Source organism: Aulostomus chinensis, chromosome 3, assembly GCF_037954235.1.
Source record: "Aulostomus chinensis isolate RoL2024-O1b breed Wild chromosome 3, RoL_Achi_v1.0, whole genome shotgun sequence".
Taxonomy (NCBI): domain Eukaryota; kingdom Metazoa; phylum Chordata; class Actinopteri; order Syngnathiformes; family Aulostomidae; genus Aulostomus; species Aulostomus chinensis.
This window is the reverse complement of record NC_141322.1, coordinates 17,168,376-17,190,283: the sequence shown is the minus strand read 5'-3', so window position 1 is coordinate 17,190,283 and position 21,908 is coordinate 17,168,376. Positions and strand designations below refer to the sequence as shown.

General features: G+C 42.3%; 3 protein-coding genes across 11 annotated transcripts in view; 1 reads left to right on the top strand and 2 right to left on the bottom strand.

The window, feature by feature from the left end:
* Positions 1-1,886, bottom strand: part of LOC147267944 (inositol 1,4,5-trisphosphate-gated calcium channel ITPR1) — a 76,724-nt gene extending 74,838 nt beyond the window's left edge. For 4 of the 8 annotated variants that reach the window (XM_086199126.1, XM_086199128.1, XM_086199125.1 and 1 more), the window contains exon 1: positions 1,689-1,885. The gene's annotated coding sequence lies outside the window, so the exon portion shown is untranslated. Of the gene's footprint in view, positions 1-1,688 lie in introns of all 8 variants that reach the window. The other 4 variants (XM_086199122.1, XM_086199123.1, XM_086199127.1 and 1 more) reach the window with 2 other exon arrangements.
* Positions 1,751-10,192, top strand: sumf1 (sulfatase modifying factor 1). Its single transcript, XM_086199147.1, has 9 exons — positions 1,751-2,531; positions 5,044-5,217; positions 5,304-5,378; positions 7,579-7,661; positions 7,771-7,893; positions 7,992-8,106; positions 8,714-8,827; positions 8,903-8,962; positions 9,388-10,192. The coding sequence occupies exons 1-9, from the start codon at positions 2,289-2,291 to the stop codon at positions 9,487-9,489; spliced, it is 1,089 nt and encodes a 362-aa protein (XP_086055273.1). The 5' UTR covers positions 1,751-2,288; the 3' UTR covers positions 9,490-10,192.
* A 47-nt stretch (positions 10,193-10,239) lies between these two features.
* Positions 10,240-21,703, bottom strand: lrrn1 (leucine rich repeat neuronal 1). 2 transcript variants are annotated; one of them, XM_086199142.1, is made up of 3 exons: positions 21,622-21,703; positions 21,274-21,384; positions 10,240-13,497 (listed from the first exon to the last, which is right to left on the bottom strand). In XM_086199142.1, the coding sequence occupies exon 3, from the start codon at positions 13,286-13,288 to the stop codon at positions 11,141-11,143; it is 2,148 nt and encodes a 715-aa protein (XP_086055268.1). In that variant the 5' UTR covers positions 13,289-13,497; positions 21,274-21,384; positions 21,622-21,703; the 3' UTR covers positions 10,240-11,140. The 2 variants fall into 2 exon arrangements, with proteins under 2 accessions (XP_086055268.1, XP_086055267.1); XM_086199141.1 differs by having other exon boundaries at positions 21,274-21,674.
* Positions 21,704-21,908: the final 205 nt, after the last annotated feature.

The window sequence follows — 21,908 nt, the reverse complement described above, 5'->3', positions numbered from 1 at the left end:
CTTGCCTTTTCAGTACGTGCACGGAAGAAATGGGCTGAATTTTATTAAGTTTTTTTTTTTTAATGAGGCAAAACCGATCATCGGGACATAGCATCATTTCTGCCTCCTCAGAGCTATCAGATTATCAAATATTATTTCTCTCACTCCATTTTTTTTAAATTTCTCTAATCACATTATAAGTATGACTGAGAGTACTAATCTCAATATTCAGTCTTGCTCCTGGAATCATTTCTCCCTAGATGTCATTATTAAAGCTAGTTTCTGGTAAAATCCTCCAAAGTGTGAAGCGCTGCTGTGATTTTAACTGATGTACTTCAAATCTGTCAGAGCTGAAAAAAAACATGTCCAAGCTGCGTAATAGTGATTATTTTTTACTGATATTTGAACTGCAGCGTGATTATTATGGAGGCTGGTGTCTCATTTTATTTTTCACATTTTAATTGAAACACATTCTGAAATAATAACAATGTGTTTGAAAAGGAACAATAACAAAGAAAGACGCTCTCTTAAGTCTGCACAAACCACTGGCAGAACCACGAGACTGGTAGTTTGACCTAAATCTGACCTTTAGGGAATATGGCATCAACTGAGATTTTGAATTCGCACAGTAGGCTCGTTTTTAATTGTCCATATCAAGTCCCGCTACTCTCACTGGTGTATTTTATATGAAAAATCCAAATCAATGGCTCAGAATGGATTAGACAGGTCAAATCAAGGTTTGTGAAGTCATAACTGGGCGCAATTTCCCTTCATCATCATCTATCAAATGCTATCAGTGGATTCCCATCATTATTGAGCATTCATCCCTTCATTTCATTTCAGATAAGATAAATACTGAATATACTGCCATTAAAGCAGGTGGGGGCCTTTTTTTTCTTTTTTTTTTACCTTGGTAGGCCAAAAGTGAAACTTGCTGGTTGTCTACAGGCCAAAAGGAAACATAGCGTTATTAAAAATTCTCATAAAAAAAAAAGAAAACAGATTCCCAGTATCATTGTCTGGTAGTATTATTTGATAAGATAGTATGTTACTTTCACAGTTTTTATTAAATCAACATTTTATTGAAAGGCTCGTATTCTGTTTTGTTTTGTACGACTAAGACCAAGTTGAACCTTCCTGCAGGTCAAGTCGGTGTAGCTGATGCGAGTGGACGTACAGGAGGGGTTTCCCCACTAACAGACATTCTTTACCTACATGCATTTGCATTGATGTTGCAGGAAAATGCCGTTTAGTGTTACTGCGAAGCTGCGGCTTGTGTTGGTGGCTGCTGAGGCGTGAATTGTTAATGATTTGGGGGCAGAAGCTAACAGGAAGCGGAGTGCACCTGCAACAGGTCGTTATACTGTAGGTTTTGTAACACCGCCTCTCACAAAAACACCGTTCGGTAAACAGTTAACGGTGGATCTGACTGAGTATGTAACACAGTAAAAGTGCTCATCTTCCTCTCAGCTCCCAGACAAACTAACTTGTGGAACTTAAACGCGTCTTTAGGTGGGAAGCTTGTCATCTTGATCCGCAATCACGTCGTGTCACTGAAGCAGTTTTTGGTCAGTGAGTAAACCACAAACAACCCTGGTCCGGCAGGCAGGGAGAAATCTGTTAGCCATGTAAGGACAACGAGTCTTTTTCTCTCCGCAGCGAAAAGAAAAGATGAGGAGGAACTGTACAAGTTGTGCGCCCAACTTTACCTCGGTTGCGGTAAACGCTCGGATGTTCAACCCAACATGACCGCGGCTCTCCTGTCGTCTCCTCCAGGCCGATGTGGGGATCCAGCCGTCAGCGGCAGTTATAATCCAGTGTTTCTGACAGCTCCGGCCGCTGCTCCGCTCCACTCCAGCGCTGTGTCGTCTGTGGCGGCGGGCGGTTCACTGAGCTGCTGCTGCTGCTGGCTCGCTGCCACCTCTGCTGGAGCGGTGGTGCTGTTGATATCTGGGAAATGATGTCCCCGTGGTCCCGTCGACCTCCACTGGAAGCCTAGTTATAGTATCGCTTCCACTCTCCTGACTTTTTCATTTTTGTTTTGCCTAAAATTCTTATTTATATCTTTAGAAAAAAACAGCACTACGCGTTTTTTAAACTTTGAGTAACACCGTTTAACATGTCATTATGTTTAAAAGCCCTCAAGCCCAGTGATACTGTCGCATTTCCGTGTTAATTAATCGAAAAAAATATTTTTAAAAAATCCACTTCAGGCTGGAAAGAGTTACGACCAGCTGACTGGACACGTGACTTTTGCGGAAGTAAAAGTGTCAACAACATGACAGCCTGAGCTCCTGCTTCCCGCGACAATGCTGCGCCGCGTTGTTTTCTTATTCATCGTCAGCTGCGTGAACAAGGCGTGTTTGTGCGGGACTGGGTCGGAACCCACTACCCCGCAGGTAGCGGCGAGCTGCGGCTGTGAGAGCCTGAGAAGAGAGGTGGGTGCCCCGGTGGACCGGACAGCACCCGAGGAGCCGGCTGGTAAATACTCCAGAGGAGTGAACGAGAGTCCGGCCGAGGCTCGGGGAGATGAGACCAAGGTGTTGGGTCAGGTAGGACAGCCAACTACCACCTCTGGCCGTTACAGTTCTCAGGATACAGAAGGATGCTCGAGAAACTGGGCCCTGGGCCCCCTGACTGGGATGTTTCCTTTTAAACCTGCAGCTCAAACGTACAGACTGCAGAACTTAGATTCTATTCGCTGACGGTACTTGTGTGGCAGCTGCTGGTGTGTGGGGACAGTTGCAAGTCACATTTTCTCGGTTGTTTGAGTTTAAGGGAAACATTAAGATAAAAGACATGTGACACAAAAACTGTATGTGCTTTCTTTTTCAACACAAGGTCTTGGCAACTATATTTAATGTGATAGTAACATTTTAACCAAAGCTAAGATCCGTCTGGTAAACTGGAAAGGTCATTTTGAATGCAACGGTTTGGACAGTTTGTCCTTTGATTGATCAGCGTGATGACTGTGATGTACTTCTTTTTTAACCTCAAATATACGCAGCAAGTTCAGTTCAGTCGTATTTTGACATTTTCAGTGATTTATGCAAACCCTCACAATATTCGTCCCATCCCATCAGTTTTCCTGTATGTTGACATGTGTCGTTTTGTGAGGCGCCTTATCCTGCTTTTTTTAAATTGCCAAATAAATTCTCGGGTCAGTATTTTTTTTTTTTTGTAAATTGTGTTCGTAATGATAGAATTTTATTTTTTTTTAAAATAGAGACATCCTTATTTCTCAAGTTCATTCAGCTGTTATATTAACAGACTAGCCTTTTGTTTTCTCAGGGTAAATTGACCTGTTAACCCAAGAAAACAGTCTTAGTTAACTGGAGATAATGTAATTATTGACTTGTGATCTGAACATTATGACCTGCTCAATTTACGCTGGGAATTTAGTGATGCTGGTGACAATTTATGAATCTTGACTACACTACTTTTTGTATCAGAAAGTATAAAGGTTGGAAACTGCTGGTTTCAACCTGATACATACCTGATATTTGTTTTATTGTCGTTCATAAAATCATATTTTGTAGATAAAAAAAACTTCATCTGTCAAAGACGCCGTAGTCATGAAGTGAAGTAGAAAGTTTGATATTTGCCTGTCAGATGTGGAGGTATAAAATAGCATAACATGGAAATACTTCAAGTACCTCAGGACTGTGCAGTACAGCAGTGGAGTAAAGGAACTTAGCGCTGCAGTGATGACGCATAAAACCTCACTGTCTCGTTTAAGTAGATTTCAAGCCCATTCCTTCCTGGGCCTGTGATGGCTTTGTGCTGGAAATCAGTCTAATGACCTTTTCACTGTAATTTCTTCAAAAACATTTTAAACTCAGCTGGAGGCGACTGCATGTTGTGGTTAATATGAGCAGGCTTTAATTGGAGCTCCGTTATCCATTAATAGATCCCAGTCTTGTTTGTCTGAGGCATTCACTGATCCCTAGAAGGGACCGCGTGCTTTATTCTTTGATCCCTTATTAAGCTCCGTCAAGCAGATGTTTTGTTGTTGCTGTTTTTTAAGGAAAGTTAATGTCATGGAGAGTTTTCCCAATTGTGAAGAGTTGATGTTCTGTTTAAGTGTCAAACCTGGAAACATCCGTGGAAATTGAGTTGATTCTTCATGTTCAATGTAAAATATCTTTGGGGAGCGCCTCCAGCAGGGAGGGTACTGAAAGAAGGAAATATTGAATATTCAAATGAGATTTAATTGCAGAGGATTTTCTGATGTTCCGTTGCACCTATATAATTGTTTTCTTCAGCATTCTACCATTCATTGTAATATATAAGAATCCAAATATTAGTTAGTGATGGTATAATCAGTATCTTAATTATCTTCCTTCTTAAGGTGCCTCCTAGTCTGATTAGTTTACTGACTGTATTTATTTTCAAATGTGTGTGTGCAGCATGCAAGTCTGGTTCGATATCTATCTTTGCACTTGGAGATCGAGATTAAGTCTCCAGCCTTTTTACGGATTCTTAATCCTTTTTAATTCTGTAACCTTCTTCAAGCTTCAAGTTTAAAGGAACACACCAACTTTTTGGGGAAATGTGCTTATCGTCCATCCTCTCCAGAGTCAGAAGAGAAGATAGACACGCTTCTATCCTCTGTGTGTGCAACAGGGGGTGAGGGAAACACAGCCCGCTGCTAGTTAGCTTAGCCAAATGACAGATAGTGGAAAATGTCTGCTCAGCTCTGTAGAAAGTCATCAAATAGATCAAGATCAGGCTTCTAAAATACAATATCTCGAAGTTTTAAAAGGATTTTTGATAGCAAATGTTAAACACAATCCTAGTTGTATCAATACAGGCAAAGACTGTTTTGAAGAAAATTTTGTACGGAATGCTGACACTTCCATCAACTAGCTTTCATTATGCTAAGCTAACAAGCAGTCAGCCGGTCTCTGTGGGTCCCTGGGTATTCCTGTCCGGCTCTAGGGAGGAGGGCAAATAAGCATATTTTGCCAAAAATGTTATATGTTCCTTTAAGAGATTCATAGGACTGTTTGCTTGTTGGTAATTAAAAGATTTAGATGATTTAAGTTTATTCTCTGTTTCTAGATGGTGCTGATTCCTGGGGGAGAGTTCCTGATGGGAACAGATGACCCAGGCATACCTGCTGATGGCGAGGGTCCTCAGAGGCTGGTCCATGTAGATGCATTCTATATGGACATCCAGGAGGTCACTAACAGACAGTTCCAGAGCTTTGTCAATGCCACAGGTTACGCGACCGAGGTATGTAATCTGTGTTGTGAAAATGTATTTGTTTCTTTATTGTTATTGAAATTGCGATTTTAATTACCTTGTCCCTGTGCTTTTAGGCTGAGAAATTTGGCGACTCGTTTGTTTTCGAGGGAATTTTGAGCGAGAGTGTCAAAAGGCAAATCACCCAAGCTGTAAGAACAGAAACAGCCACAGCCACACACACACACACACACACACACACAAAACCATGTAGTGGCCCACAGATGGACACTTGTGGTATGCCATGGAAACTTGAAGCATTCGGGGCCAAGGGGAGAAGTTCACACGCTCTGTTTTGCAAGTTGGACAGACTCACTGCTTCCTGCAAATAAATGTTTCCTGTGGTAGGTTTTTTTTTGGGGGGGGGGGGGGGGGGGGGATTGGTAACCTGCTGCTAGGTTCACTTTAGCGTGACAGTCGTGCAGTAAGCAAACCTCAGTGGGAGAAAAGGAAAAAATAGACACAAGCAGAGTATTTTGAGGGAGTTTTTTTAGGAAGTGTAGATTTTCCTGTGTTAACAGTGACATATGTGCCCTGCAGACTGTGAGATGGTCCTCTTGAAATTATTAAATGATGGACAGACGTGCCCACATATATTCATACATTTTTTTTAAACCGATTTTTATTTTTTATACGATAAATTTTAATATCTTTAGAGTCAAATATTTGCACCGACTTTCAGCTTGAAAGCCTTCTAAGTACCAGCCTTGAATTGCACGCATTTCTGGCTGTAGATAGACACAAAGAGGTATAGGACTGTTATTTTAAAGGCCTTGACAATGTTTACCCATCGTTTGCTAGAGGCCTGAGCACAGCACGCCTTCCATGGACGAAAACCAGACAGCAGCAAATTTACTGCCTCAGCTCAGCTGTCATGTGCAGCCTGATCATGAGGCTGAGAAGGTGCTGCGGACTCATTAGTAGAGAAATACTGGAAACCATGAGTGCCAATGGAATTCTTTTACATCTGAGTCATGAAGTGAAAGTATGTGCGCGTGCAAGGGAAAGGTTTTGTTTTTTTGTTTTTTTTTTACAGTTAGGTGCACGCATTCCTATGTTTTTGTCTTTTTTTCAGCTCTTCACAATAAGTAACGCACAGATCTGCAAGATTTGATCTCATCCAAAATGCAACAATGCAGCAAAAACTTGATTGGAATGTTTGGCTGTTTACTGAGAACACATTAACAAAAATAACAAAGATTTAGTGGCAGTACACTGTGTATTTCTATTGTCTTTGAAGATGATTTTATACTTTATTACATTTTCTATGTATATGTCCAGAAACCAAGAATTCAATCTGCAGGTTTCATTAACTTATTAAAAACCTGGAAAAGTCATGGAAAATTCAACATTGGAAAGTAATCACTTCCAGGCCTGTAAAAATATTGAAGCCAGAAAGGTCATCGGTATATGCTTCACAAATACTACCATATCAGTGTATATGAGGTTCAGTTAACATCGACGGAGAAAAGTTAATATTGAATAGTGCATGTTTATGTTGTATCAAACCACTTCTTTGTTATTAATATTAGCTGAATGTATGCCGGTATACAGTTGGATGGACGTTTCAGAGAATGTATGGATGGAAATTTATCAGTAAAAATATTTAACAACAAAAAAACCAATCGTTTCGGCATATTCCATTGGACAAATTGTACCAAAAACTTTAGAAATTCTGTGTGCTGCTGGAGCTGCTCGACTCTAGACTGTATCACAGAGGCGCTAATAAGAAATGCTACCCTTCAGTGGGTTTTTATTCTTCTGAAAATTAAAATAACTCCTGCAATCCTCATAAATTTGACACGTTTTCATGTTTCAGACTCAAAATTAATTCTTACTTAATAATAACAAGACCAAAAAACGTTTTTGGAATGTTTTATTCAGATGATCTTCCTGGATGTAGAGATATGACTGTGCAGCCACACTGATCCAGGACAAAGAGCCTTCATCAGACAGGTGCCCTCTAAAAGAACAACCATCTGTGCAGCGCCCCACTGATCAGACCCTTCTGGTAGAGTGGCCAGACAGAAACCATTCCTTTCTAAAAGGCCTCTGGGGGTTTAAAAAAATAACCAAAAAAAAAAAACGCCTCAATGACTCTTGACTGGCCAAGTGTAACCTCAGGTGGTGGCAGCAGCAAGTTGTGGGCATGTTTTTCTGCTGCAAGCGCCAGCAAGCTAGTCAGGGGGAGGGAGGCACACAGTTCTTTGTGAAAATAATATCTCAGGAGGAGCTGCAGGGTGTTCTTGAGACCTGAAATAGCAGTTTACTGGCACGCCTCATCCAGTCCACACCGAGTTAAGAATATTTAGAAACGTGAACTATCAGTTAACCGTCATTGTTACTCTGAAGGTGGCTGCTGCCCCCTGGTGGCTCCCAGTCAAAGGGGCCAACTGGAGACACCCTGAGGGTCCAGACACCAACATCAAAGACAGGTGGGAGATGATCTGCAGCAAAAGACACCCTGATAGTGAAGGAATCCTCACAAACCTTAACCTGCTCACTTGTGTGTATGTGTGTGTGTGCATGCACGTGTGTGTGTAGGCTGGACCATCCTGTTCTGCATGTGTCCTGGGCAGACGCTGTTGCCTACTGTGCCTGGGCCAACAAGAGGCTTCCTACAGAGGCAGAGTGGGAGTACGCATGCAGGGGCGGCCTGAAAGACAGGTACTCACCTCAAATCAAAGGTGTCACTTTGAAACAAACACCTCTCATGTGCTCTTCATCTTGGTATTCCTGACACGCTCTGCACCCTGCACATACAGACTGTACCCCTGGGGAAACCGGTTGAATCCAAAAGGGCAACACTATACCAATATCTGGCAGGGGGACTTCCCCAACCATAACTCTGGAGAGGATGGATACATCAAAACATCCCCGGTAAGAGATGGAGAGGGTGCAGTGTGGGTGTGTTGAGCTGTCATGTTTCAGGTTGGGAGGAGGAGACGGAAAGAGGACTGTGCTTATAAATCACATTATAATTGACTCACTTCTTTTAGAATCGACAGGAAATTAAAATTTCCATCGATAAGAACTCGCCGCTTCCAGAGATATAAGAATAACCACAAGATAATATTTATTTGCTCTCATTCTCTGGAGGGTAGAGGTTTAAAGCTCAGGTTTGAATCATCAATCAGGAATACAGTGTATGAAATCAAACCTTCTAAAGTTATGGAATGCTCCCTTCAATCCCGCAAGCTCTTACACTCGTATGTTTATCAGTGAATTATGAAAAAAAATCCCTTTTAATTGAACTTTAGTACAGTTTCAATGGATTATTTGGCAATAAAAATAATGAAACAGGAGTAATTACCTGTCAAACCAGAATAAATACAAAATTCTGTGTAACTTTTTTCAGTTAAAGTTCCATCAATCATATTTTAAATCTGGTGAACACACATATATCTGCAACCATGCATTTCTTCATGTTCCAAGTGTTTCTGGTGGTCAACCCTCTCAAGGCTGCATTACTCTCTTCCCCCTGCAGGTGATGTCCTTTCCTTCAAATGCTTTTGGTCTGTATGACATGGTGGGGAACGCGTGGGAATGGACCTCAGACTGGTGGACTGTGCATCACACCGCAGAGCAACAACACAACCCAGTAATAACACACTACTCCAATGCATTTGTCTCCTAAATATGGCTTTTAAAAAAATTTCTTATTGATATTTTTCAGAAAGGCCCTCCATCAGGCACTGACAAAGTGAAGAAGGGAGGGTCCTACATGTGTCACAAGGTAAAAAAAATAACCACAATTTTTATGTAAAATAATCTCTGTATATTGAATCAAAAGCTTTTATTCAATGTCTAGAGGGTTAAAGCAACAGTCTGATGGCTTAATGACGTTTGAAATGTTGAATTAGCCTACATGGGGTACATTGTTTCAGTGACAACAGAGATAGAAATGGATTTTTTTTCAGTAAGTATTGAATTTAGACAACAAAAGCACTTTTTTTTTAAGCGAGTTGGGTCTCTTGATTACTCACCACCTGTTGGGTTACAAAGGAGAAATACCATCTGTTTCCTATTTCCTCTTCTCTTCCTGCTACATGACACCAGAGAAGAGTTTTGTTGTTTTTTTGTTTTTTAAATATAACCAACTTCCCCTGCTGAGCTGATGAATCTGTCTATAGTTAATTTCCTTCTCTTTGCCTCCTCCAGTCGTACTGTTACAGGTACCGCTGTGCAGCTCGAAGTCAGAACACTCCGGACAGCTCGGCCTCGAATCTCGGCTTTCGCTGCATCTCTCCACAGCAACGATGACCGGACCAGTACTAGACTTGACCAGCATGTCTCGAAACCCCACAGCTCTTTACCCTCAGAGTTGGATGCAGAGTAAATCCATGAAAGGAATATTTACACGGTTGTATGCGCCATCTCAATCCTGACTGAGGGCCTTAAAACTTTTTCTACTGATGTTCTGCATTCCTGCTGGTATTCACTTGAATGATATGACTTCCTATTTTTTTATGAGCATATGAATAGATAACACTCCATATCTTGAGTGTTGAAGAGAACATTTAGTTCTCTATGTGCTCCGGGAGTTTTCATATGGGATCAGAGTGGTGCTGAATTGTAGATGTCAGAGTCAAAATAAAATGCATCTTTGATTGAAAAAAAGAGCTTGACTCTTAGCTTGTTGGGATCAACCAAAATGTCCTTCTTAACATATAATAAAACACTTTGAAATTGTAAAACAACTGAAATGTACGTTTGGCAAGTAACTATAGATCTTGACGATCTCATTTATTGCCCTTATGTTGTACCGTTTGTTTTTTTCTGATCAGATCTCTTGGTACGTCCCTTTTTTTCTGGATGAATATCTGTTTGTTCTGCCTGTCATGATTCAGTTTTGTTAAATAAATCCATTAAACCCCTAAAAAAAAATTTTTGTTAATATTTTCACGTATGGACTTTCTCAATTTCAAGAGAGCATAAATGTTTTTGAACGGCAATATTGAGAGGTTTTGTGTGTGGGGTGTGTGTGAGGGGGTGGTTTTCTGTGAGGGTACCTCAACTCGAAGGATATAACACTGGAAGAAAATAAAAATGTCTGCAAAATAACCCAAAAAATTATTTATTTTAACCTTGTCAATATACCATATTACATGTGAAAATAATCAACTAAGCAATCAGCAAAAAATTCTAGCAAAATAAGTACATTCCCTGTTACTTATGGGGAAAAGGGCGGAAACCTTCTAATAGAACAGAACCATAGAAAATACAACTCAAAACCAAGAAAATTAAAGTTTAACAAACATTTGTGTTTCTAGCATTTAACGTCACATTTAATAGCAAACTAAAATACTATTCTCTTGCCATTTTAAAGAGAAAGTTCAAAGGTATAGTTGATACAACATTACTGCACAATTGCTAACATTCAGTAGACAGTATAACAAGTCTAAACCCAGCTGTCAGCTTTTAGTTGAAGTTCATACAAACTCCATTATCTATCAGTGCACAAAAGATTACCTGTTTTACAAAACAGAGAAAGAAACACTGATTTCTACTATTGCTGCAAGTAGACCACTGGCCCCTGCAGCAGTATTATTAACCCCGAACAAAAGTGAGTTAAAAATGCACCACAGAAACAGCATGGCAACTAAGAGAACCTGGAGGCTAAATATGGCTGCCATCTTGAGTCCAAAAAAACAATCAGGAGATAGAAAGAATCAAACAAAGGCGATACGCTATACTAATAAAAAGAAAGCCTGTCCTTGATCACTCTGCCACTTATTAGCAAAGCTGACGATACAAAAAAAAACATTTGCTTTACTTGACTTTTGCACAAAAATGGCAAAAGTGTTTGTGTGTAAGAGTGTGTGTGTGTGTGTGTTTGTGTGTGTGTGTGTGTGTGTGTGTGTGTGTGTGTGTGTGTGCTGCTGGAGTGGCAGAAAGCCTCTGTATTAAATGCTCACCACATGTAGTAGCTGCGTGTGGTGTCCACGGGAGACGGTTTTCCCTCTGTGCTGCCATCTTTGTCCTTCTCACCGTCAGTCTCCCACAGGTTAATGAGCGGCGGGTAGAGCTCATTCAGGGGGATGGAGGAGGTCTTGAGCATGTACTTCTTCAGGGAATGGTGATAGTTTGTTCTCTTGCATCTACGAGACATATAGACGCCCACAGTAGCCAGACTGAGGAAGGCCAGCATGGTTGCCGTGACAGCGAGCACAGCAGCACTGGGGTGCTGGTCTGACAGGTTCAGGGCGAAGGTAGAACTACGTGTTGTCACATTTACGCAGGACTTGTGCGTCTGTAGGTGGATGTTGGAGACTGTGAGACATACCTCATACTCTGTAGCAGGTTGGAGATGTGTGAGGTTGTACTCATGTACATCAACAGGGACACGCGCTGTGTAGGTGATATGGGGGTTGTCGATCTTCATGGTGGCCGAAGCCCACTTCAAGTTGGAGGACATGACATTAGAGTTGACCTTCCAGGACACCAGGATGGAGTGGGACTCAGTCTGCTTGACGTAGATTTTCATCACCTGGGCGTTGTCAAGTAAGGTCCCGTTTACACGAACAGTGGCCACCCGTGTGTCGGCGCCCTCTGTGTTCTGGGCCACACAGGTGTAATGACCAGAATCCTCCACCTGCACGTGGGACAGCCACAGGGTCCCATCACTGCTGAAGTGGTAACGCTCTGACACCGTATCAGTAGTGATTTTGGTACCAAGAGGAGTCACCCAGTAGATCTCAGGCTCTGGCTCAGCCATGGCCCTGCAGTCCAGGCTGATACTCGTGCCCAGCTTGAGGTTTAGGTGGCTGGGGAATGTGTCGTGGCATATCAGGGGAATGCATTGCTCTGCGGACTCCAACAGCCTCAGCTCTCGAACTCGCTGGCCCCTGAGTTCAGGTGGAGAGCTGCACAGCATGGCCAAGGGTTCCATAAAGCGCACGGTGGTCCTGTTGGAACTCATCCACTGAATGACACAGTCACAGCGCAATGGGTTGCTATGCAGACTAATTTCCCGAAGATTAGGCAAGACCTCCACAGTGTGTTGGTAAAGGGCTGTGAGAGCATTATTGTTGAGCATCAGACTCTCCAGCGAGGCCATGTCCCTGAAGGCCAGCCTGTGGACATAAGACAGCTTAGGATTGTTGGTGGCCTCCAGCTTTGTCAGCTCTGGCAGGTTATCCAGAGCATAGCGATCAATAGACACTAACTCCATCATATTGTTGATACCCAGTTCTTTGAGACGCAGCATATTCCTGAAGTCTCCCTCCTGGATTTTGTGAACTGGATTTTTATTTAAATCCAAGAATTTCAGATTGGGAACTTTCTGAAGAGCCAGTTGAGGGATTCTGACCAGTTTGTTATCATAAAAAGAAATACTTTCCAGGTTATCCAAACCAACAAAGGCATTTCCAGGAACATCGGTGAGATCCATGCCAGCAAGAACCAGACTCCTCAGGCTCCCTAGAGGCTTAAAGTTCATGTCTAGAAGACCAATAACGGGGTTCTCGCCAATCATGAGGATCTCAAGGTTTGGTGTTTCTTCAAACCAGTGGCTGTCTATGACATGAAGCTTATTCGAATTGAGGTGAAGGCGCAGTAAACTGTGCAGGCCAGCAAAAGCCTGAGGAGAGATGGAGTTTATGAGGTTGTGGTTGATGTAGAGCTCCTGCAGGCTGGAAAGGTTTCCCAAACAGTTGTCTGGCAGCTGGCTGATCTGATTCTCTTCTAGATGCAGGGTGGTGAGGTGGTTCATGCTCGTAAGACCGACAGCTTCCACAGTACTGAAGTTATTCTGGGAAAGATCCAACTCCGTCAGGTTGAGCAATGCATCTAGTTCTCCGCTGGTGTGGGAGATGGCGTTACTTTGGAGGAGTAACACCTGCGTATCCATGGACAGGTTGGTAGGGATGTGTGTCAGCCTCAAGTCATTGCAATCCACTGTTGTTGCCTCCTTGTAGGTCGACTGGGGAGTGAACCAAGGGCGGATCTCGCATACGCACAAATGAGGACATTCTTTGCCGTGTACCACTGCTTTAGAGGATAGAAGCAAGCCCGTGCAAAGCCAGATTAGGAGAGGCCAAGGCAGACAGCCGAGCACCATTTTGTCTGCTCTCTCTGCTCAAACTAAGTTTAGATGAGAGGCAGAGTTCTGGGGAGAGGCCTGAAAGGACGGTTCATGGGCATTAGTCTCTTTTGTCGGTGATTGGATGGTGATTTCTAATCCAAAGAAAAATGTTTGCAGAGAGAATGCTCAAGGAACATCTGGTCTTCCTCCCTTCTGACGTTTGTCTCAGTTCTTAGGGCACACACCTAAAAAAGACAAAAAACAAGCGCATTTTAAATAATGCAAAATAAAAATAAAAATTCAAAATGGTCCATTATCTTTAGGTAGAGGATTTATTAGAGAGAAGATTAGGGCGACAAGAGTTTCGATAAGCTGAATAATGAATTTGTGAAAGTAAGCGGCTGGAGTTACACTTGATTTCCTTGCAGAGGGGAAGAAATGAGGCAAGTGGTTGTTTTCCACACATTTAGAGGACTGAAGTGACACATCTCCTTCCTTTCTAATTAGCTGCTACCAAATGCTGTTTGAAAAAGTTACCTCTGAATATTTCAAATAAAATTGGGAAGAGATTCATGTCAAATACTGGGTAGGCGTTATAGTCTGATGAGCGAAAATTACTCCCTTGTTTTCCAGCACATAGTGAAGCTCATAGATTCAATTACAAAGCTTTCGCAGAACAAATCAAAGTTTGCTAAAACTGGGTAAACATGTTGATGTTCCATTTATCTTAGCATCTGTTCAGGATCTAGGCGATAGATAGAATTTTATCAAACTTTTTCCAGCCTATGATGATATGGACAACTGTTGGGTAATTTTTAACAAATCTGAGCTTGTTTTTTCTGACTCGCACTGAATGAACCATGGAGGTACACAGTTTACATATGCCGGGTCTTTTTTGTGATAACGGGAGGTAGGTGTGTGCTCAGCAAGCAGGACAGAAGCCTCATAACTATTGAGCTTCTTGTGTACTAGCTGTTGTTGCCTGTTTGAGGAAAGGCTACATAATCACACAAGTACACTAAATTTTACTATTGCTTTGCATACTATATATATTTTTCTGTACTGCAACGAAAGAGTTCTGAAGGGTCAGGAGAGGGAGCATGAGTGAGCAATGGACTGTAAATGGCCTGCTCCATTCTCTAATGTGTAGTTACTCTGATATTCTGTCCTGCAGGTAGTGAGCGCACAGTTTTCTTGACCAGCAAGCCAGCAACATTTCAGGGCAGGGCTCCGTTTCCTAATGTTGGGCCACAACCTTGAAGTCATAAATAATCACTGTTGCTTTGCCTTGAACTCACTTTCTTTCTACAGCCTAGTGGTATTTTCAAGAAATGAACAGTAGTAATAGAAAAGAGACAGGACCACTAAGGAGAGCCACAGAGACAGGTTTGAGTGCCTCTTAGGTTAAACCTTTCATTGATTTATAATAATTAAATGGGAGCAAATCTTTTAACAAATCCCTCAAAAAAGAGATGTGAATAATCTGGAATGATGGCTATGGCTCAATCCCAGGCTTTGTATTCACCTCTGCTACTCTGATTTCTCCTCCTCTTGAGATTATCAACATGGTTCCTCTCTGGGCTGCGTTCTAGAGCCTGGTATCAGTGATCCACTTGAATGAGTGTGTGGGGTGCTCACAGTCAGCAGCTCTGGCTGAGCTCATTACACAACAGGCTTAATATACAGTATGTCTGCACGCGCGCGCGCGTGTGTGTGTGTGTGTGTGTGTGTGTGTGTGTGTGTGTGTGTGTATGTGTCACCGCTAATCACTTGCTGCTTATGATGCAGACTAGTGGGAAACAGTCAAATAAATGTGAAGTGTAAACATTTTTGAAGTGCACACCATCCTAATCCAGGTTTAGTCAAACGGATACACTCAGAGAGAGAAACGGGATTGGACTGGAAAAATGAACAGTCACATTTTAACATCTCTTAAAATGTCAGGAGCAGGCAGTATGCTTATGTTTGACTAATCTCAAATTCACACGTATCCTGTGATCAAAATGTTCTTCAGAAGATAAGAGCAGGTTTGTTTGTGTCCAAGTTTAACCATAACAGAATGATTCCACGTGATTCATATTTATCCGAGGTAATGAAATAATACGCTTCTATATTTGTTTACATCAACAGAATTACTTTATATTAGCGAGACAGAAAGAGATGCTTCCTGAATGCTACCGTGTCTCCACTTCTCTTTATCTCGATAAACTGACAGCACGCTGTCGTAAGCGTGTCACCGAGATGGCACAACAAAGAGAGGTGCACTTTGTTTCACATCAAAACCAACAAATTCCTACAATATTAAAATAAAACAGATACAGACTGTTTTCCTTTCCTATCAACTGCAGTCTTTTTATGCCCTGTTAAGCGTTGACAGCTTCTGACAGGTTTTCCACATTTCCTTGACTCAATAAATACAGAAAATAATAAGATACTATGCAGCAGATACGATGTCTTTATCCGGCCCACTACAAAGTCAAACCACTTTTCTCGTATTTCTGCAAAAGACAGGATTCTAGCACAAGTTTCATGCGGCAGAAAGTATAATTTTTTTGCCACTTGGGGGCACACATCTCTGACATAAAGTGTGTTATCATGAAACAGCTGCTCATTAACATTCAGCCCAATTTTTAATTCCCTTTAGCTCAGTGTTTGGTCAGTTCTTGAAGTGCTTGTTGTTATGGAGCAGCTGCCTGACAGCCATAAACATCATTATTAGACCTGTGAGAGTGAAACAGAATGGGAAAGATGCAGGTGGACGACTAAACAATAAGCTGAAACTCCTTGAAAGCTGAGCTGAGCTGCAGAGGCGATGTTCTTCTCTCCGACGGATGCCTCTTATATTGTCACTTGATGCATTGTTGTTGAGTATTTGGTAAAAGCACACATGGTGCCTGGTGTCAGGGGGCCTGTCTCTGCAATGACTCAGACACACTCACAGCGATCTAACTGATTCACTCAGTGTGACGGAAGTGTGGCAGCAGGGACCCGCATCTTCTCTTGACTTTTATTCGTAGATTCTGACTGACTGAAAGTAACTGGTGAATATGTGACACTTCCTTTTGCCTTTAATCACTCATTCGGTTTCTCAAACATTCTCTTCATATCTTTCAATCAAACTACATGCCGATGTGCCTCAGTGTATAGAGATTTACTTTGTGAATGCATTTGTCTGCTGTCTTTCTTCCTCCATGTGGTTAGGTATGAAATCAGAAGAGACAGGCGGAGTAATCGTTGCTTTCATGCTGAGGCCATAAAACTGAGACACCTGGCACCAGGCTCCTGGCAGCCTGGCAGCACTTTGGGGGTCTGCCTCCGTTCCTACGCGACTCTGGCTGTGTGTATGTGTTGACCTTATTGACCCAAGGAAGCTCTGCTGAGCACATATGTTCTTTTTCACTAATGGTCTGCTTCAAAAGCACTGCGGCACACAGATTCATACACACAAGCTGCCCAGTTCTCCCACTGTTACTTATTACTGGCCACGGACCAGCTTCACTAAAGTGACTGGAATTAAGCATCTTAAGCTGAACTTTTGACACAGATCCCTGAATGTCTTCCTTACTGGGAACAACACAAAGCTCTCACGGCCACTGTGGTGGATAAAGTACACAACGCCAGTACTTGAGTCCAAGTACAGCTACTCCTGGTCCAATGCTACTTCACTTTAAGTGTAATTTACTCATCCAATTTATTTGCTTGGGTAAAATGTACTGATAACTTGCTTTTAAAAATATCTAAATATTCAAAAGCACATTCTCTTTAAAACACAAGCGCATTGTTGCAGGCATGCTCAATATTGGATTTGTTGCTGATGTCCAATTTGCTGATATTTTGCGATGGCTTTGGTCAATAGACAATATTAACTGACAGTGATATTAAACAAGTGTGATATTTACATTGCTAAATATCAAAAAACAATTGTAAGCGAAATGAATTCGAAAAACCAAACCCAATACATTATATATTTATTGTTATTTTCTCATCATTGATGATGAGCAAAGGAGAGTCTTGGCTGATATGGAACGATACTGATACATTTAAAAAAAACTGTTAGTGCAGGCAGACTAATATTTACCGATGCGATTATGTTCTGCTCTCACATCCCTACGTTGAAGTTTTCTTTAACATTGCATTGTCGCTCGGTCAAACAGCCTATGAACATCTGTAAGAGCCACCGGTCAACACTCGACACACAAAATCTCAAACATTTTCATGATAAATGGCCATGGTTTGGTAATTGTTCTGATTATTAAATGGATGGTATATTTCCATGTTTAAATCAAACCCAGTTGAGTTTTTCTCCCCACCCCAAAAAAAGCTGCTCATTTCAAGCTTCATGCTGAACAAATAATGACAACCTTGATAGAAATCTAGTGGAGTTCACAGCACCATATTCGTACCAAAGAAGCAAATTCTCAAGTAACAAAAAAACTTTTAAAAATGTAGTAAATGTACGTTGTGACCATCCACCACGAATGCTGCCTGCTGCTCTTAGCTCCCTGCAACTGTCACCGTGCTACAGTTAACCTTATCAGACAGTATCGTAATTACTAGTGAAGGATACAAATGAAAAATGCTTGTTTGATTTGGTGAAAGTGCCCAAACCAGCTCCTATTCATCACAAACCGTCATTCTTGTCTCATTACATGATAAGAATAGCAATGGAGGAGATGTGCAGAGGATCATTTCCCTTGAGAGAGGGAGGTCTGATATAGCAAAATGTTGTACAGAAGCACATTGTTATAAGACAACACCTTTGTGAACTCCTGTTCTCTGGGATGGAACTGAGATTAGGTCGAAGATGAATTCTCTGACTGTCTCAGCAGAGCTGGGACACTTGTATCCCAGCACCTGCATCTTGGAAATCTAAACCTCGTGGCTGGTGCAGCACACAGAGAAGTCACCGTTCATGCAGCGTTGTCAACACGCAGGCATATGTAGTGTATCAACACAACACACACAAATCTCCGCACTTTCAAATGCTGTCTTTGACTCACACACTGCGTCATACACAGATCACTGGAAGGAGGCAGAAAAATCCCTCAACAGCTTGGCGTTATCCAGCTGACGGTCTGAGTTGAAGCCTTCAGCAGGAGGGATTTACTCTCTTTGCTCAGCCAATCCTTAGGTTTTAATCTAATATCTGATATTACCACTTCCCACAAACCTTCAGAGAATCACTGGGCCCGAGGACTGAAGCGAAGCAGTGAGATGTAATAGTGGGACTTTATGAGGATGGTCTGGTTCGTGCCCAGGCTGCATAAACGTATTTATAAGACAGGAGGATCTCTGGACAATACAGGGACCAGTGGAGCTAATCAGGGCCTCTACAGAATATCTCTTTAGATCTCTGCCGGTTGCTGGATACGTCAGAAAGGTTCTTAATTTTATGAACACACACAGAACCACTTCAGAATTTGGATGCAATGCTACCGTGTTCCACCAGCGCAGCCAAGAGGAACCCTAACTTGACAGCACACACCACGTCATTTTTCATAGCCGGCATCGCTTGCCTGTCTGGTTTGGAGCCTTTTCACTGGGTGCAAAATGTAAGCAGTGTTTCTGATCAACAGCTACACAACAAGCTCACAGACATGCCATCACCATAGCAACAGTTATGCCACTGGCATGTCTGTTTCATAACCAAACGAGAAGACTGTTATTAAAGCCTATCATGCAGCTAAATGAATATACCAGGGAGAGGATAAAAGTGATGGCATGTGCATGTCGGGTGGTTGTGAATATACTTCCTGGAAATCCACCCCCCCCCCCTCCCAGTTATTGCATTAACATAATTCCAAATGATAAAACTGATGGTTTGTATGCAGCCTTGGCCCAACGACTTCAATCCAGATCTATCACCTGGTCCTGGGAAGCTGAGCAGTGCTGCCTGATGTTTCCTCTCACTACACTGGCTGGCCTGAGAGACGGCCTATTCCTGCACCATTAGTATGCAAGAGTTTCACTTCACATCACACAGGGCTTTGGTGCAGCTGCTGATGGCAGAGGTGTAGAGGCGAGCAGGCGAAAGATGCATGTCCACTCAGTCAGAAAGAGGAGGGAAAGTATGCAAGAGAGGATGGAGAGCTCTGTTTTAGTGTGGAAGCCACAGGAGGAAACTGCTGAAGTGAGGAGGAGGAGGAGATGAGGAGGAGGACGAAGAGGAAGCAACAGGACTGCAAGTAAAAATGAGAAGATCCAGAAGAATTAGATGAAAGTTCATTGGTTGTTTAAATTTTCAAAGCAGCCATTTGACATGTAAACGCAGGGTAAACACAAGTGTAATTATGCTCGCATTCTATTTAGCGTTACAGCAATTTCAGTGTGCCAGCATACACTCAATAGCAGCACACCTAAAAGGAACAGGGCCATAATTAACGTAATTACACCTGCTATGTCATGTCAAAATGTGAAAAGAGCCTATTAACTGCAACTCTGTACAGTTGCTTTATTTCCCTACGGGACTGAAATAGATCTTAACACACTGGCTCTCCTTTTTTTCTCACCCTTTTGCCCTCATCCCCCCTCCCCTTACTTCATCTCTCCAACCAGTTGCAGTGAAAAACCAATATGTTGTCATTGGCGCATCAGTCAGTCGTACTGACAGTGCCAAAGTCCCCAGTCTCACGGGAATCTGGATTTGAAATAATGTAAAGGTCATAGAAGGTTAACGTGTTCAAATTCTCCACGCCAGTAAACATGATTTCAGATCTACTTGTTTTTGGTTTATTGAGGATTTTATACTCTGTGTTTACACTCTTATCTGGATTGTTGATTAAAACAAAAGAAGAAAATAACAGGTGACTCAGGTCATCTTGACAAATCTTTCAGGGACGCATCGTGTGTTCGGTCTCTCTCTCTCTCTCACACACACACACACACACACACACACACACACACACACACACCACCATTGTCTCCCCTCCACTACACACAACACACTTGCTCACAATAGCTTCTGGCCAAACACATCCAGACACACCGAAATGCGTCTTTGTTTTGCCAGACTTCTCATTACCAACTGAGGAGATACGTCACCATGCATTGTGAAGATTGGGGGGAAGGTGCCTCAGCCTCCCAAACTAGCGTTGGCCCACTGGGTGACATCTGGGTCTCCTTTTATTCTCAAGACAAAGTAAACTACAAAAAAAAGTTGCCTGCTTGTATCAGCCCCCAAAAAAAAAAAAAAAAAATCAAACTGATCAAATGAATGCTTCTCTTGTTTCGATAAAAAAACGAATAAAAAGACAGATGTCACGATTAGAAGAATGTTTCTGATCACACTGATCGCAGTAACAGGTGTCGCTGTAATGCAGCAAACAAAACAACACTTGATAAAGGTGACCTGAACAAAGCCCCACCACACTTCCTCACATTTCTGAACAGGAACTGGTTTGGATGGAGCTCCAGAGCCCAGAGCTACTCAGCTGTTTCAGCTGCACAGGCTGCTGGTACTGCAGTTAAATGTTGCACTACATTGTCCCTTTCAACCTGTGTCACCATGCACTGGAATCTCAGGGTTGCTGAGGAGACCACAAACGACTTCACATTTGTTGTTCTTACTTTTCTTATATACACACTGATATTTGCTTGATGAGGGATATTAAGTTGCTTTCTTTGTTTCTCTCCCTCTGGTTTCTCATCACCTCGCACACGTATTAATTAGCTGTATTTGAAAGAGCTTCATAATTATCTGAGACTGCAGTGCCCCTGCAAATCTAACACTGTAATAATTATAACAATAATAACTGCACACACCTGGCATTTCTGAGGATCTATTCTTGCATAAATGAGGGTAGAAAAACACTCCATTTCCTCTGTGGTAGTAACACGCGCCGCAGAAGGAGCCACTTATTGTTTCATCTTTCAGTGCATTTCTTAAAACCTAAAAATGATTAATTCGTCTGGTTTAACCCATTTGACCTGAACAGGTTACTGCCACCTTTCTACTAAGCGAAAACCGAGTAGATCAGAACACAAATACAATTGCAGAGCACAAATAAACACGTTGCACTCACCTATGAAGCGCTGCTGTCTCCTCCTGCAGGCAACTGGATCCGACCCATGCAGCAGCAGCAGCAGCAGCAGCGACGGCAACAGCATCCGCAGCTCCAGGATAGACGTGACGGCTGCAGATTAGAATGTTTGAAAAAAAAATAAATAAATAAAAGCTTTACAGAATCATATCAGGTCGGTCGTTCGAAGAAAAAAAAAAAGCGCCGTAAACCGTCGCAAACGCGGTGATACTTGAGGAGAGGAAGCCGCATGCAGCGCACAGCCTCCAGTGACGAGCAGCTGCCTGGTGCAGGTCAGCTGGACGGAGACGCGACTGACATGGAGAGTGAAGCCCGAACAAGCAGCCTCACCATCTGTTCAGTCATTGCTGCCATGGGAACACAGAGTCCCACCCCGCCGAGCGCGAGCTGCAAGTGCCAATTTATGTGGAGGTGATGGAGAACCAATGGACTGATGAGGTCTCGGTGTTAGAAGGTTTCTGCTCTTGATTTCATTCGTATGAAGTTTGTTCTGTTTATTTTTTCAATAATAATAACAATGATAATAATTGCTGAAGTTCATTAAAAGCCGTTCGGAGGAGCAGCAGGATGGGTCAGCTGATGAACGAGAGATTATAAACAGTACTTTCACGGAAGCC

Bases quoted from the DNA above. Each gene is read 5' to 3' on its own strand.
- sumf1 (XM_086199147.1), top strand. From the start codon at position 2,289: ATGCTGCGCCGCGTTGTTTTCTTATTCATCGTCAGCTGCGTGAACAAG. The intron at 2,532-5,043 runs GTAGGACAGCCA...CTCTGTTTCTAG, and splicing joins AGACCAAGGTGTTGGGTCAG to ATGGTGCTGATTCCTGGGGG. The intron at 7,662-7,770 runs GTGGGAGATGAT...GTGTGTGTGTAG, and splicing joins GACACCAACATCAAAGACAG to GCTGGACCATCCTGTTCTGC.
- lrrn1 (XM_086199142.1), bottom strand. From the start codon at position 13,288: ATGGTGCTCGGCTGTCTGCCTTGGCCTCTCCTAATCTGGCTTTGCACG.